The sequence below is a fragment of the Narcine bancroftii genome, chromosome 10, assembly GCF_036971445.1.
Source record: "Narcine bancroftii isolate sNarBan1 chromosome 10, sNarBan1.hap1, whole genome shotgun sequence".
Taxonomy (NCBI): Eukaryota; Metazoa; Chordata; class Chondrichthyes; order Torpediniformes; family Narcinidae; genus Narcine; species Narcine bancroftii.
Window position 1 is genome coordinate 87,281,334 of NC_091478.1, and position 14,939 is coordinate 87,296,272.

A 14,939-nucleotide genomic window follows, 5' to 3' on the forward strand; every position below is an offset into this window, starting at 1 on the left:
CTTAATTGTATTGTAATACTTGGTTTCGAGTCTGTGAATTACAATCCATAAAATGGAAATATTGAGACCCAACTTTGTATCTTTATTTGCCACTGCAATTGTTTACAGAACGTAGCATGCTAAACTTCCAAAGTGAGCATTGATTGTCTTTCCCTAATGCCTTGAGAGCTGAGTTGATGTCTTCAACTGCTGCTTTCCTTTTGATGATTGGAGTCAAATTCTTTTAGTGGTCATACAGATTCAAGATTTCAACATCTCTCCCAGTTGTGAAGCAGTTCGAAGTCGATGCCTTTTAAGTTGGTAATTATACTGATTTGAAAATGCATTGCCACATTTTCACGGGTCACACGAACTTCAGTTCTTCTGGATCCTCCCACTACTGGAAACCTCTTCTCCACATCCATTCTATCTAGCCTTTCAATATTCAATGTGTTTTAATTAAATACACCTCATCCTTAGAAACGTGAGCGAGTACACTTCCAGAGCTATCAGGCACTCCTCATATTTTAACCTTCTTATCCTTGGGATCATTCTCCTAAACTTCTTCTGAACCCTCTCCAATGCTAGCACATCTTTCCTTGGATATGGGGACCAAAACTCTCAATGTTCTAACCAACTCCTTTTCAAGCCTCAGTATTATGTCTTTTCTTTTATATTTTAGTCTTATCTGAAGGACCTTGCATTTGCCTTCCTTGACTCAACCTGCAAGTTAACCTTTATGGACTCTAAAGTCCCTTTGGACCTCTGCTTTCTGAATTTTCCTAATTTAGAAAGTAGTCGATTTTATTCTTTCTTCCAAAGTGCATGGCTATACACTTTGTGCTGTATGCCATCTGCCACTTGCTTAAAAAAATTCTACTTCTCAATGTATTTAGGATATAATAATTTGGAAATAATTGTAGATATTTGCCTTTCTAAATTGCATTTCTACTTTTTCTAGTGATGTTTTTGAAGTTTTAGATCATGCACAACTCATTGCTGCCCAACTAGACTTGACATCTCCCAATAAATTAAATGGTGGTACAGCTTTAAAAAAAGCCAAGAACAATTTAATAATTAATTGTGGAAAATACACAATTTTTTGTGAAATTTAAAGTCCTTCACCACCTAAACATTGTAATTCCTTGTCATCTAAAATCTTTCTTTCTCACTGACAGATCATGCCAATCCAGAATTCCCTTGGACAGCTTTTATCCTCAATGTATGCCAAACTTTAACCCAAAACTGCTGCATATATCCTATCCCATACGAGTCCTTCTCCCTCTTGATTTTTTTAAATCTGGTTGTCCAGCCCTTGTAATTTAACATTTTCTTGTTTGAGAGTTGCAGTGTAATGTATTCCCACATCTTGTCCTCTTTACCTGTTTTCAGCACCTAAGGCATTTTGTTTATGTTGGCCATTTGCTCCCAGCATGTCTCCTTTACTCGCTGCATATTTTTACCCAATGGAATCCCGAAGCCATCAGTTTCTCCATCTTTTTAGAAGTTTGCAGCCTTAACCATAACCATATAACCATTTTACCTCGACCTGGTGTCTGATTGGATGAGAAAGTGGATGTGTATATGGTCAACTATAAATAGTAGCATTAACTCAAAGGGCCTCAACACTCTGTGATGGTCTGTGGCAGCTCGACTACGAGTTTTGCAACTGTATAAATGCCACTGCCTTCACCTCTCTCCATCTATTGTGATTTTTTTTAAAAATCACTTCATGCTATCTTGTAATTTTTCACACAATGAGAATGTAATCATTTAAAACTTAATTTTTAAGCCCAAACCATTGGAGTGTGCCGAGACTTCAATTTAATATTTGAAAGAAAAACACCTAGATGCTTGGTTGGATGAATTGTACCACCAAGCATAGAAAGGAAGTTGATAGCAAAAAAAATTAGTATTATTTGATGATTTGAAGTTGGGATTATTGGAGAGTCAGTAATGAATCTATTTTTTGTACGAGTTTGAGTCATGGTAGATCTCAGAACCTTTGCAGCCGTTCATGATGCCATTCCAGTAATACACCCTCTCTTTTGAATTCCTTTATGGAAGATCATATTCATTCCAATCAAATGAAATCCTGAAATAGAGGTCATCACACTAAATAGCAAAATTGTACTAATTATTATGCAATGTACATTTCAAGGACTACAGTTGTGAGCCAATGACATAATATCCTGTTGACTGTTGGGGGCTTAGAGCAGTTGATGATTTGACGACATTCTCTAAGTTAAAGAACTTTGGATGTAATTGATCGCACGTTACAGAAACAATCCCTTCAACCAACCATGGCTATGCTAACAAATAACCATCTTTTGTCTACCAGCACAAAGCCTGTAACATGTATGCTTTGGTGAAATGTCAAATGGTGTGTGTCTAATTCAGCTATCCCTCTGGTATTATGTTATGGATTCCAATAACCTTGTTCCTCAGGTCCTCCCTGAAACCTTGCCTAAACCTGTGCCCATTTCTTACAAAATGCATCACTTCATACTTAGGATTAAAATCGATCTGACATTGCTCTGGCTATTTTACCAACTGATCAATATTACTCTGTAGCCAACAACATTCCTCACTATCAGCAACACTATTGTTGTCAGCCAGAAGCTTGTCTATAAATTTAGGAGGCATGATTAATAATCATCTTTAATTATATTAAAAAATTCAGTAAGTGTTCAAGCACCAATCCCTGTGATAAGCCACTGGTTCCAGGCTGCTTTGGATCCTATTGAACCTGTTTACAATTTGGGGGCTTGTCAAGGCCTTGCTGAAGTTTGTGCATTTTGTTACTTTGAAAAATGTAATAATTTAGGTCAAACAGGTTAGCCCTCTAACAAAAACTATGCTGTTCAGCTTTGATTAATTTCAGTTTTTACAAGTGTAGAGTGATCCTGTCCCTCAATTTTTCCCACAATAATTTCCTCTTCACAAGTGTGTTAATTCATTTTCCTGGCTCGTACGTGTTGCCCTCCCTGAATAAAGATCACAATTTCAGGATCAGTAGTCAATAGAGGTACAAATTTCACCTAGTGATATCTTCATTTTAATCAACATGTGCAAATCTGGTATGCTATTTCCTTGTTATTTTAATCATCTTTGGCTTGGCTTCGCGGACGAAGATTTATGGAGGGGGTAAAAAGTCCACGTCAGCTGCAGGCTCGTTTGTGGCTGACCAGTCCGATGCGGGACAGGCAGACACGATTGCAGCGGTTGCAGGGGAAAATTGGTTGGTTGGGGTTGGGTGTTGGGTTTTTCCTCCTTTGCCTTTTGTCAGTGAGGTGGGCTCTGCGGTCTTCTTCAAAGGAGGTTGCTGCCCGCCAAACTGTGAGGCGCCAAGATGCACGGTTTGAGGCGTTATCAGCCCACTGGCGGTGGTCAATGTGGCAGGCACCAAGAGATTTCTTTAGGCAGTCCTTGTACCTTTTCTTTGGTGCACCTCTGTCACGGTGGCCAGTGGAGAGCTCGCCATATAACACGATCTTGGGAAGGCGATGGTTAATCATAGCAGTGAATTAATACCACCGCCAGTGGGCTGATCTCGCCTCCAACCGTGCATCTTGGCGCCTCACAGTTCGGCGGGCATCGGACTTGTCAGTCACCGACGAGCCTGCAGCAGACGTGGACATATCCCTCCATAAATCTTCGTCCGCGAAGCCAAGCCAAAGAATACAAATCTACCAGTTTTATATGTTTGGTCATTTTGAAAGGGAAATTTGTACTCTTGGTCACAGAGCAGTAGATGTCTGTAGTAGGAGATAATCACTGTTGTCACAGCAACACAGATGCAAAAATATAGTTTTCTTTCCTCTAAACTTTGGATCTTCCTTCCCTTCAGAGAAATATTCTGTGCCCTGGTGCCTTCAATACATTGACATCAATGAGTCATCTTTTGTTTTATTTTCCCCTGTCACTACCAACAGCATTCCAGAAGGGTCATTCTCTCTCCCTTTTGTTGGTATTCAGTGTTCAGCCACAGGGCGTTTACTCTTTTATCTCCTCCCTTCCAGCTAATTGCCAAGCTCTGCTAGTTGTTGCTATGTGGTGTAATGTGTATGTAGTGGAGACATTTAACTTTGAAGGCCAAATAAAATAATAGGCTGAAAATCTAAAATACTAACATATTGATGCTGTAGACTGTTGATTTGTACAAATTCTTTTTGATGCTTCAGTATTTGCTTGCACTGATGTGTATGTTGCAATGTTGATAGTGGCCACTCTGGTCTTCTGATTTCTGTTAGTATGCAATACACCTGCATTAACAATACACTTTTGAGTTGTGAATTTGACACAATTGAGAACGAATACAGTAAAATATGCTGACTGGCTAATAAAAACAGATGAATTTTAAAAAATACACTTTTTTAAAAGACAAGAGTGCAAAATGTAAAGTAATTTGGGGGGGAAAATCTGTTGTGTTTAATTCTGTAAAGTTCGCTTTAATCAAGTAATTACCATAACTTTAAAATTTTAAATTTAAATGCGAACCCTGGTCACTGTGCCATAACAGTGCTGCGCTAGCTGCTAGGCTAACCATGCCGACATCATAATTAACCCACCCTACCCCAGGTTTACAGATAACCTTTACGAATAAACTTAATAATACACTAATAGGGACACACATTGGGAAAATTGCCCCAGTGACGAGCGGCATCAACCGGCTTTTCATCCTTGGCAACGCCATTTTATTCAAAACGTAACTTTTTTGGAACTTTATTCAAACAGCTGCTGCAGGTGAGGCACAACCGGGGGTGCTCCACCAACTGAATGTTTTCTCCCAAGGGGTTGTATGTTGCTTTGAGAACATTTACAATTTTAAACTTGTATTTAAACTTTATATTTAAAACTTTATTTATTCTTTAATTTATTTTCTTTATTAAATTATTTTTGAGTTAATCATGAAACAAATACAATGCATCCATATGAATTAAATGTTATACGTTTAGATTTGTATCATATAGAAGTAATAATACATGAACTCTTATTCTAATCATACATATTATTTAATGAGAAAAAGAAAAGGAAGGTTTGTTCTAATAATCTGACCCCAGCTACCAAGCAGGGTTGAAATTAATATTCTAAGCAGACTTGAAATCGAGCAGCGGCCTCTAGGGATATGACCAAATACGTCCATTTATTCATCTCTTCATCTTGATTATTCTACTTGTGAAAGTAAGCCTTAAATGGATTCCAAGTTTTATCAATCTTAATCTTGACATTATATGATTTCTTCCAAACTTAGAAAGGACATGATATCCAGTAGCCATTGTCTATGGGTGGGTGGAATGTCCTCTTTCCATTTCAGGAATATTCCTTTTCTAGTGAGTAATATAAAAAATGCTAAGACCTGTGTTTGGTTAGACGTTAAATTTACGTTTATATCTCTGGAGAAGCCAAATAATGCAATTGACGGACATGGTTCTAGATTGAACTCAAAGTGGTTGAAAAGGTTCCAAATATTCTACAAATTGGGACAAAACAAAAACCTATGTATCAGAGGCTTCAAAATTTCCTCATCTGTCACACATTGAATTGATACTTGAGTAAATTCGAATGATCTTAACTTTAGAAAAGTGTATTCTACACACCACTTTAAATTGAATCAAACTGTGCTTAGCACAAAGAGATGTACAGGTACACAATCCTTTATCCAGACATCTAAAATCCGGAGAGCTCCAAAATCTGGCAAGTGGGGAGAGAGACAGCAGCACGAGTTGGGCAGGCGAGGGCGAGAGAACAGCAGCACAATTCGGGTGGGCTTAAATCTGGTTTTCTGAAATCTGGAAAATTCTGAACACACTGTCCCCCAAGAGTTCTGGATAAAGGAATTGTGTACCTGTATCATGGACACGGGCCAAAACTGAAAAACAATCTTCTGAAAGAGACATGTTCAGATCATTCAGTTTTGGTGCTATTAGTCTTTTTAGATTCAATATTTTATAATATAAAGCAGATAATTTACCTTTGTGTACAAGTTGTAATTCAAAAAGTTCGTCTGTGAAATTCGGATCCAGAAAGTGGAAATACTGAAAGTTTGAACGAATAAGATATTTAATTTGATAATACCTTAAAGTGTTTATTTGGGAGATTAAATTTCCTCATCAACTGTTGTAAACATGCAAAATTTTGTTGGACTAAAAATTCCCTGAATTGACTCCAAATCTTCAGTCTATTCATTATTAAATTCTTCATTAATTTTGGCATAGAGAGAGGTAAAGATGAAGACAATACAGGCCATAAGGAGGTATTCTTTTTTAATAAATTTTAAATTCACATATTTTACAGTAATACATCCATTTCAAATACATGTGGTATATACAAGAGATAGAAGCTCCCTCCCTCCTTCTCCCCCAACCCTCTACAAAGCAAAAAAAAATGGAACAAGAGATCTTCAACAGGAGCACTCCTTACTTTAAATCTTCTATATACAGAGACCTTTAGGAGAAAGGGAATGTCTGAGATCCATTGAAATATTCAAATCCATAGTTTCCTAATTATATGATATTTGTCTCTTAAATTATGTAATTTTCTTAAAAAGTGGTATACAACTCCAAACTTCCACATGCCATCTCTTCATTCCCAAAGCTGTATCAGACCTCCAAATTATAGCAATACATTTTATAGCTATTGCTAAAGCAAATTGAACAAACTTCACTTGATAGCTATTCAATTTTAATTTGGGTTTAATGCCTCTAATATCACCCAATAAAAATAACATTGGATCCTATGGCCATTTAACTCCCATTATTCATTCTAATAAATTACCTATTTCTAACCGAAAAGGTTAAACCTTGGGGAACTGCTAGGTAGCAGCTTCCTGTCCACATCTGAAACATAAATGCCAGAAAGTCTGATTCAATTTACTTAGCTTTTGTGGTGTGAAATATAAGCGATGAATAAAATTATATTATACCAACCTATACCTCACATTTATTGTGCTTTCCATACTTTCTCCACACAACTCAATCCAATTGTGCTCATCCATTTGATTATTCAAATCCACTTCACATCTTTGTCTTGGCTTATGAACCTCTACTTTGATTTTATTTGTAACAACCTATACATTACCAAAATAAATTTCTTTATATTACCATTAATTAAACAACAATGATTCCATTTTTGTCCCTGCTGGCAATAACTTAGCTTGACCAAAATTCTCACGCAAGAAGCTCATAATATATAAATCTCCTACTCTCAGATACCTTAAACTTCTGCATTCTACTAAAAGTAATAAATTTCCCCACTTCAAAGCGATCCTCAATCTTTTTAATACCATGACGTTGCCAAATCTTGAGAAATTGATTTCCCATAAAAAATAGAATAAGTATTTTGAAATAAGGGAAATAAAAGAATATAGGGAGGTATCTGGTTATAAAAATCACTGGTGGGGTGGGGGGAGTGAAAGTATGCCCTTTTTTTAAGGAATTAAATGGTTTGGTTGAGGAAATTTTTATGGAAGGGAAAATGGCAAGGATTTCTTTGGAAAAATTAACATGGAACTATTATTTAGGAGGTTTGCAGTTCCCCAATTTTATGAGCTATTATAAAGCAGCCTAGTTGCGATTTATTACTGTATGACCTAGATAAAATACCTGTTTGGGTAAACATATCATTTGGTAAAATAGGGGAAACAAACCCACAAGATTTTATTTATAAATGGAATTCAAGATTGTTAACAGTGAATAGAGGAGGTATTCTTAAGGGATTTCAATCCAATTGGGACAGTCATCTATTATCAAACTGTAATAACAATAACATATTCCTTGTTTTTTTTCCATAGCTTTGAGGTAAAATCTAAAATTATAGAAGGCCTTCCATCATTTCTTGTATTCTGAAGATAGTTTTTATTTGATATTGGTTTCTTTCCTTCCTATACATATGACATAATAAATGAGTCCAATGTGTCAAAGAAAAATTCAGAGATCAATATTGGTAATGATTGAAATAAATATGAAAATTTTGGTAAAATATTCATTTTAACTGAGTTAATACAGTCTATCACAGTTGAAGAAAGTGGAGACTATCCGGAGAGTATTGTTTTAGTCTGATTAAATAAAACCAAGTTTTTAAAATTCTTAGTTATAATACGTAGTTATTTAAATTGTTATTTAACTATTTGGAATGGATAATTAGAGTATAAAGTAAGTGAGCTCTTGTGTAGATTAAGTTTATAACCAAATTAACTAAAGCATTTAAGTAATGCCAATATCTTTGGTGTATTTGCCTCTGGAGTGGACACAAAAAGTAAAAGCTCAGCTGCATATAAAGATAACCTATCATCAATAGGTCCTCTAATGAATCCTCTAAAATCTTCATTTGCTCATAAAGCAACAGCTAATGGCTCAACCACTAGATCAAAAAGCAGGGGGCATAAGGGGCAACCCTGTCTCATGCCTCATTGTAATTTAAAAAAACTTTGATGACAATTGGTATGAATTGATGCTACTGGAGACACATATAAAAGTTTTATCCATTGAATAAATTCTGGTCCACAATTAAATTTTACTAAAGTGGCAAATAGATATTCCTATTCTACTCTACCAAACACTTTTTCAGTGTCTAAGGAAAGAATACATTCATTAGAATAGGTAGAAGGAGAATATATAATATTAATCAATGAATATTATGGTAAGAATGTCTATTTAGATTTTAAAGAACCGGTTTGGTTTCAATTTGTTATTTCTGGTAGAATGTTCTCAAATCTTTGTGCTAAAGCTTTTGATAAAATCTTCATGTCCACATTGAGTAAAGAAATCAGTCTATAGAATGCACAATCATCTGCATCTTTGCCTTAAATCACAGAGATAGCAGCCTTGCTGAAAGAAGGCAATATTTCTTGAAATGAATTATTAAGTGCTAAACTTAATTGTGGATTAAGTTTAGTAAATAAATAAATAAAGTGATATAAGAAATATTCATCAGATCCTATTCATTGTTAAATTCCGAAGATAAAGTTTAAAGTAGTAATTTCTAAAAGCGTCATTTATTTTGGAATGATCGATGGTTATTGTACCATCAGGGATACGTATCCTATTAATTTTTTTAACCAAAATACCTTTCAATTGATTGGCTAACAATTTTTCTAAAGAATTTTTTTTTTCCTTTTGCCGATTGTTTAGAGTTTCTGGTTGATTGAATGTGGGATAATGGGAATTTTACTGTATTTGTCAAATGAACAAACAATGAGCAGTAAGAGTAAATATTTTGTGGTAATTCATTTGTTTTATAATTAAGGCGTACCGCAAGTTGGCTAAGGAATACCATCCAGATAAAAACCCAAATGCTGGTGACAAGGTAAGATCAATATTATGTTATTATTTTGAGTTAAAAATAAAAAATGAGGTGGGGGGGAAAGGTTGCAGGCAAATTTAGTGCTAGAATGGGATTCCTCTGAGCTGCCATAGACTTGAGAAGCCACATGGCAGCATCCTATACTGTAATGCAATAAGGGATATGTTTAAATTAAGGAATTAATTGCTTTTCCAAATTAACTTCAGTGGTGAATGATATTAATACCTTTCTAAAAAGATGCATGTAAAATATAGATATATGTTCAAATGTATTTGTCGACTGGTTCTACCAGTACAACGCAATGAAACAGCATTCTATTGTTTACCATGCAGAACAGTGCAAATGCACACACATGCAGTACATGTGTATGTATATTAAAATAATAGTAGAATCAGAGTTGTTTTGGCAGTCATTCAGCACCCTCACTGTCCATGGCAAGAAGCTGTTCCTTGGCCTGGTGGTTCTTGCACTTCTTCTGTATCTTTTTCCCAATGGGAGTAGCTGGAAGATGCTGCGTGCAGGGTCCTCCCTGATTTAGACTTGATGAAGGGAAGGAGACCCCAGAGATCCTCTCTGCTGCTCTTATGGTCCTTTGGATTGACCTCCAATCCAATGCTCTACAACAACCATACCACACTGATGGTCGGCCAGGGTGTTAGAGCTTCTGTAGCAAGTTGACAGAATTGAGGCTGGTAGCCTTGCCAGCCTCAGCCTTCTAGGAAGTGCAGTCACTTTTGCATATTCCTGACAAGTGATGTTGTATGTCCAGAATAGGTTACTTTCAAATTGGACTCTGAGGAACTTGGTGCTGTACATGACCACAACTGAGCTATTCATGTGTGTGGTGGATGATTATTGTTCCTGGTGCTTGGGAATGTACTCAGTCCAGCATAATTAAATATTGTTTATACTTTTTGTTTTCAAATTTCTTCCCTCCTGAATGTATAACTTCATACTGGTTTATTTCCTTCTGACCTTCAAAACTTTTGTCAAAAAAAAACATAATTGATATGTCAATGCAGAATGTTGGGGAAATTCAACCCCTCCATTCCATGTCCAAAATAATGAACATGCATGAGCTTTAATATTCTTTCTGCTATCTTTGTGTTGGACTTTCTGTTAAAACTATATGAATCATAATTCAGAATGAGAGTTGGTTTTACCTGAGCATGAATGGAAGACTTTGGTCTGTCTGTGCTCCATAGTTTATTATTTAATGTTCAGAGAAGTCATTTTCATGCCAATAAATGTCATCAGCCAAAAATATGTATTGGGCTATGAAATACGGGAGACAGTTCATTTTTATTGTAACGATATTGTGCATATGGATTCAATGTACTGAACAAAATAGTGCTTATTAAAACTGAATATGTATCAAGTTAAATTTATGCAAATTGCATTAGCTATAGCTAGAAAGTGCATAGCCATATCTTGGAAATCAGATATAAACTTAGGAATGGAAAGATGGCATGTTGCGGTTTGGAGCCTTATACTACTTGAGAAAATAATGTATAATTTATGAGATAACTATATTTTTGAAAATATGAAGCCCATATTTACAAAAGGTGGGTTTAAATATTTAATTGAATTTTTGATATTTTATTTCTTCTAAGATCGCTATATATACACAATATTATGAAATATTATAGTAATAAAACTCCTTTTGAAGAGCTCTGGTCCCTTTATTTCTTCAGTAGGGGGTTCATATGGGATGTAGGAGGGAGAGGGGTCTGGGTAGATGTAGATTTCTAACTTTAAAAAAAAATGTAAAATAAATGTTTTAGGATTTGAATTATATACTTGTAAAATGAACAAATTTATTGTGGCTTTAAATATTTAATAAAATATTTTAAAACAAAATTATGCTTTTGGTTTCAGTTTCAAGGAGTTTAAAACAGATTTTATTTTTTTTCCCTCTAAGAACAAGTATTTTCATCGTGAAAGACCACTATTTTTGTGTGAAAATACTATTGGCAAAGATGGACCCTGATACTTTTACCCAAATATCCAAGTTAACTTTTATCTCTCAGGTTGATTGAATGCATTTTTCAGTCAGTTACTGCATTTTTTTGCAATCATGCTTATTTTCCAAGTATTTTGGTTGCCTTTCTTTTAATGTTGCCTTTTGCTGGACCAAATGTGAAAGAGATTACCTTGGAACGCAATGAAACATTTTTTAGTTAGAACAGTTCTCATCGATTATTGTTCCCTATCACAGTAGAGGTCAGATTGAGACTTGGGGAAAACCTGCATGTTTTCAAGCGGGAAAGCTTCCAACACAGGCATTTATAACATGCTAGTAATTTCATTGTAGTGTAGCTTTTTATACGAAATGACTAACCACAAAAGTTTGTGCATCTTAAAAATTGCCATTTAAGATTTGGAAGTGCTTAAATGTGTTTTCTCATCTGCAGTTTAAAGAAATAAGCTTTGCATATGAAGTTTTATCGAATCCAGAGAAACGAGAACTTTATGATCGTTATGGTGAACAAGGTCTGCGAGAAAGTGGTGGTGGAGGAAGTGGAATGGACGATATTTTCTCACATATCTTTGGTGGAGGGCTCTTTGGATTCATGGGTGGTCAAGGTAGAAACCGCAACAGTAGACGAAGGGGAGAGGATATGGTGCATCCCCTCAAGTGAGTAGATTTTAATTTTTTTATTAACTTCTCTTTAAGGTTCAATGTTCCTTTTATTGTCAGGCAATAATGCTAAAACTATAATATACATTATATGCTTCAACTTGTGCCTGATGTGAAGGCAAGCAAAGAGTCACCATTAGCATTGCCCAGAACCCCCAATAATAAGAGAAAGATGAGCAAAAGAGTCACTTCAGAGAATGAGGATTTGTCTCCTGTTCAATTCAATGGCAAGCTGAGCTCCAGATCCAAAACTTGATACGATGAGGAAGTTTTCAGCACCCATGGGCCTTTGGAAGCCTTTCTTGCCCGCAGCATCCTCCCAAATCCTGTTTCTGATATGTGGTTCCTATGAACCAACAGCACGCAACCTGTAAGTGTCCTTCAGCCGCTGAGCCACTTGCAGATCCGCTGCTGTAGTCACCTTCCTGTTGAGTCGTCTCCTTCTCAATGGATTTGCTCCCTTGTTTCAGGCCATCATAGTTCATAGTCCAGCATAGGCGCCGCCATGTTTGCCACAGACCTCCATGATAACAGGATGTTTATTTAAAAAAAAAACTTTTTCCTCTAAAAGGCTGCTTAAAGCCTTTATAGAACTGTTGGAATCTTGACTGGCAGTCAGATCCTTCATATCAGCACTGCATCTCCACTCCCTGGTCTCCTGGGTCCACACCAGCAACTCTTTTCTCATCACATTTTTTGGAACATTAATTGCTATGTTGAATGTTTTTCTTTTAATTCAACAGGGTTTCTTTAGAAGACTTGTATAATGCAAAAACAACCAAACTACAGTTGAGCAAAAATGTTCTGTGTAGCTTGTGTAGTGGGTAAGTTGTGTATTATTTGAACAATGTGGAAATTTAATTCTGAACTGTGACCCTTTTTTGAATATTTGATTTCAGTGTCTGCTCCAATTAAAATATGTGGGAAAGATGCTTCATTATGTAGAGTCAAAAACATCAATTGAGTATTTAAAGGGTGTAAGATTTGCCTTGCTGCTTTTCAGTTAATGTGCTCGGGACAAGGTAGATTATTGACAGTTTCACATTTGAATTGTCATCTCAAAGTTCCATGTATTTAATATAATAATATGGTGCAATGAAGTTTGTAAGGGGAATTTTAATTTCTGCTTTGAAACACTTCATCAACTAAACCACCCAGTTATTAAATTCAAAACAAACTAGGAATAGACTTTTGTATTTAATTTCTTAATACTACCTTTTCGATATTTTTGTTTTCATCAAGTAAGTGTTACATAGGTACATAACAATAAAGTATTAACAAATCACATAAAAATGGTGTTAAGCGCCATGTTACATTGGGGGGGGGGGGGGGAGAGAAAAAAATACCTGAAAAAAGTAATTGTCAAACCCCTCGCTTTGGAGGCTACGAGCTAAACATAAACAGTCCACTACCTACTTTTTATAAAAAGGTAATCAATGGCATCAAAAGTTAACTGACCTTACAAATTTTGAAAATGATCAAGAAATAAACTCCATAAGGAAACAAAATTAAGATTCCTTTCAGTAGTGGAGCGTCTAATTTTTTTCCCAAAGTCAGACATCCCATCATTGAGTATGATTGGAAGGAACAGCATCTTTCCATCTCGATAATATGGCCCTTCTCGCAATAAGGGAGGCAAATGTAACTATGTGGGATTGTGAAGCAGTCAATATCAGACCCTTATTCCCAAAAAAACAAGAAAAGGATTTGGACTCAAAGTAATTTTAAGAACTAAAGACAAGCTACGAAATATACCTTACCAAAAATTGGAAAAAGGGACATAACCAGAATATGTGATGTGGTGTACCTTCAGTTATAGATTTAGAAGATAGATTAGAATAGCTAATTGGACTTTGGAATAGTGGGTCCAATGTACTACTTTAAATTGTATTAATGAGAGGATGAATGCACTCGCTTCAAAATAGTCCCATGTAGCTTCAGAAATTAACTGTTGAAAATCTTGTTTATTTTAAAATGTTTTTTGAGCTTAATCAAAAGTGTATACATAATATTGTACATTAGTGTACAATTAGTGTATCATATTGTACATTAATGATGGTACAGGAAATCACAATCAAACCTGTGAGTATTGCCCATCTAAAAAAACTAGCTAAATGGGGGGGGGGGGGGGGGTAGGAAACAACACCAATTGCTCTTACCCCTCCTTCTAAACAAGGTTGAATTAATATTATGAACACCTTTGGAATCGAACAACTACCTCCGGAGGTCCAGCAAAACGCACCAATCTACCACATCCATGTGCTTTAATTAATCAAATTGTGGTAATAAACCGTAAATGGACCCCATGTCTTATCAAACGTGACTTTAATTTTAACATTGTTTAATTTTCTTTAGCCTCAAAAAGGTTATAGTGTTCTATAATAATTGTAAGTGGGTAGGTGGAAATTCATCTTACCATTTCAACAGGATTTCTCTTCTGCCCAGCAAAGATAAATTTATATTCTCATCTTTGGAGAAACCAAATATTGCTATTCTGTCCAAAATTTTCCTAATTTGGGACAAGACCAAAATGTATATCAAAGAAGCTTCAAAAATTTTACATTTATCACAGAATGGATTGATATCACGATAAATTTGAGACAATTTAACTTTAGAAAAGTAAAGTCTATGTTCTACTTTAAATTGAATCAAACTCTGTCCAGCACACAGAAGAATTATTAATAAGGCCTAGAATTATGAGCCAATCTTCCTCTGAGAAGGATAAATTAAGATCGTTCTCCCATTCAGTTTTGATCTTACTTAAAGAAATTTGTCTTTATATTCAATATTTTATAATTTAAAGCAGATATTTTACCTTTGTGTAGAAAACATTGTTCAAAAGTTGGTCAATAAAATTCAGATCAGGAAGACATGAAAAATCTGGAAGTTTAGATCAAATAAAATTCTTAATTTGGTAATGCCTAAAGAAATATCTTTTTGGAAATCAGTAGAGAGGGTGCAGAGAAGATTTACTAAAATGTTTCCAAAATTGCAGTATCTAGAATACAAAGAAAGA

General features: G+C 35.4%; 1 protein-coding gene across 3 annotated transcripts in view; it reads left to right on the forward strand.

Annotated features, from left to right (window-relative positions):
- The window catches only part of dnaja2a (DnaJ heat shock protein family (Hsp40) member A2a), a 29,487-nt gene that overhangs the window by 647 nt on the left and 13,901 nt on the right, over nt 1–14,939 (forward strand). The window contains exons 1-4 of one of the 3 annotated variants that reach the window (XM_069901687.1): nt 5,262–5,312; nt 9,226–9,285; nt 11,697–11,920; nt 12,667–12,747. In XM_069901687.1, coding sequence (XP_069757788.1) covers nt 5,277–5,312; nt 9,226–9,285; nt 11,697–11,920; nt 12,667–12,747 — 401 coding nt within the window. In that variant the 5' untranslated portion in view covers nt 5,262–5,276. Of the gene's footprint in view, nt 1–5,261; nt 5,313–9,225; nt 9,286–11,696; nt 11,921–12,666; nt 12,748–14,939 lie in introns of those variants that run through there. The other 2 variants (XM_069901688.1, XM_069901689.1) reach the window with 2 other exon arrangements.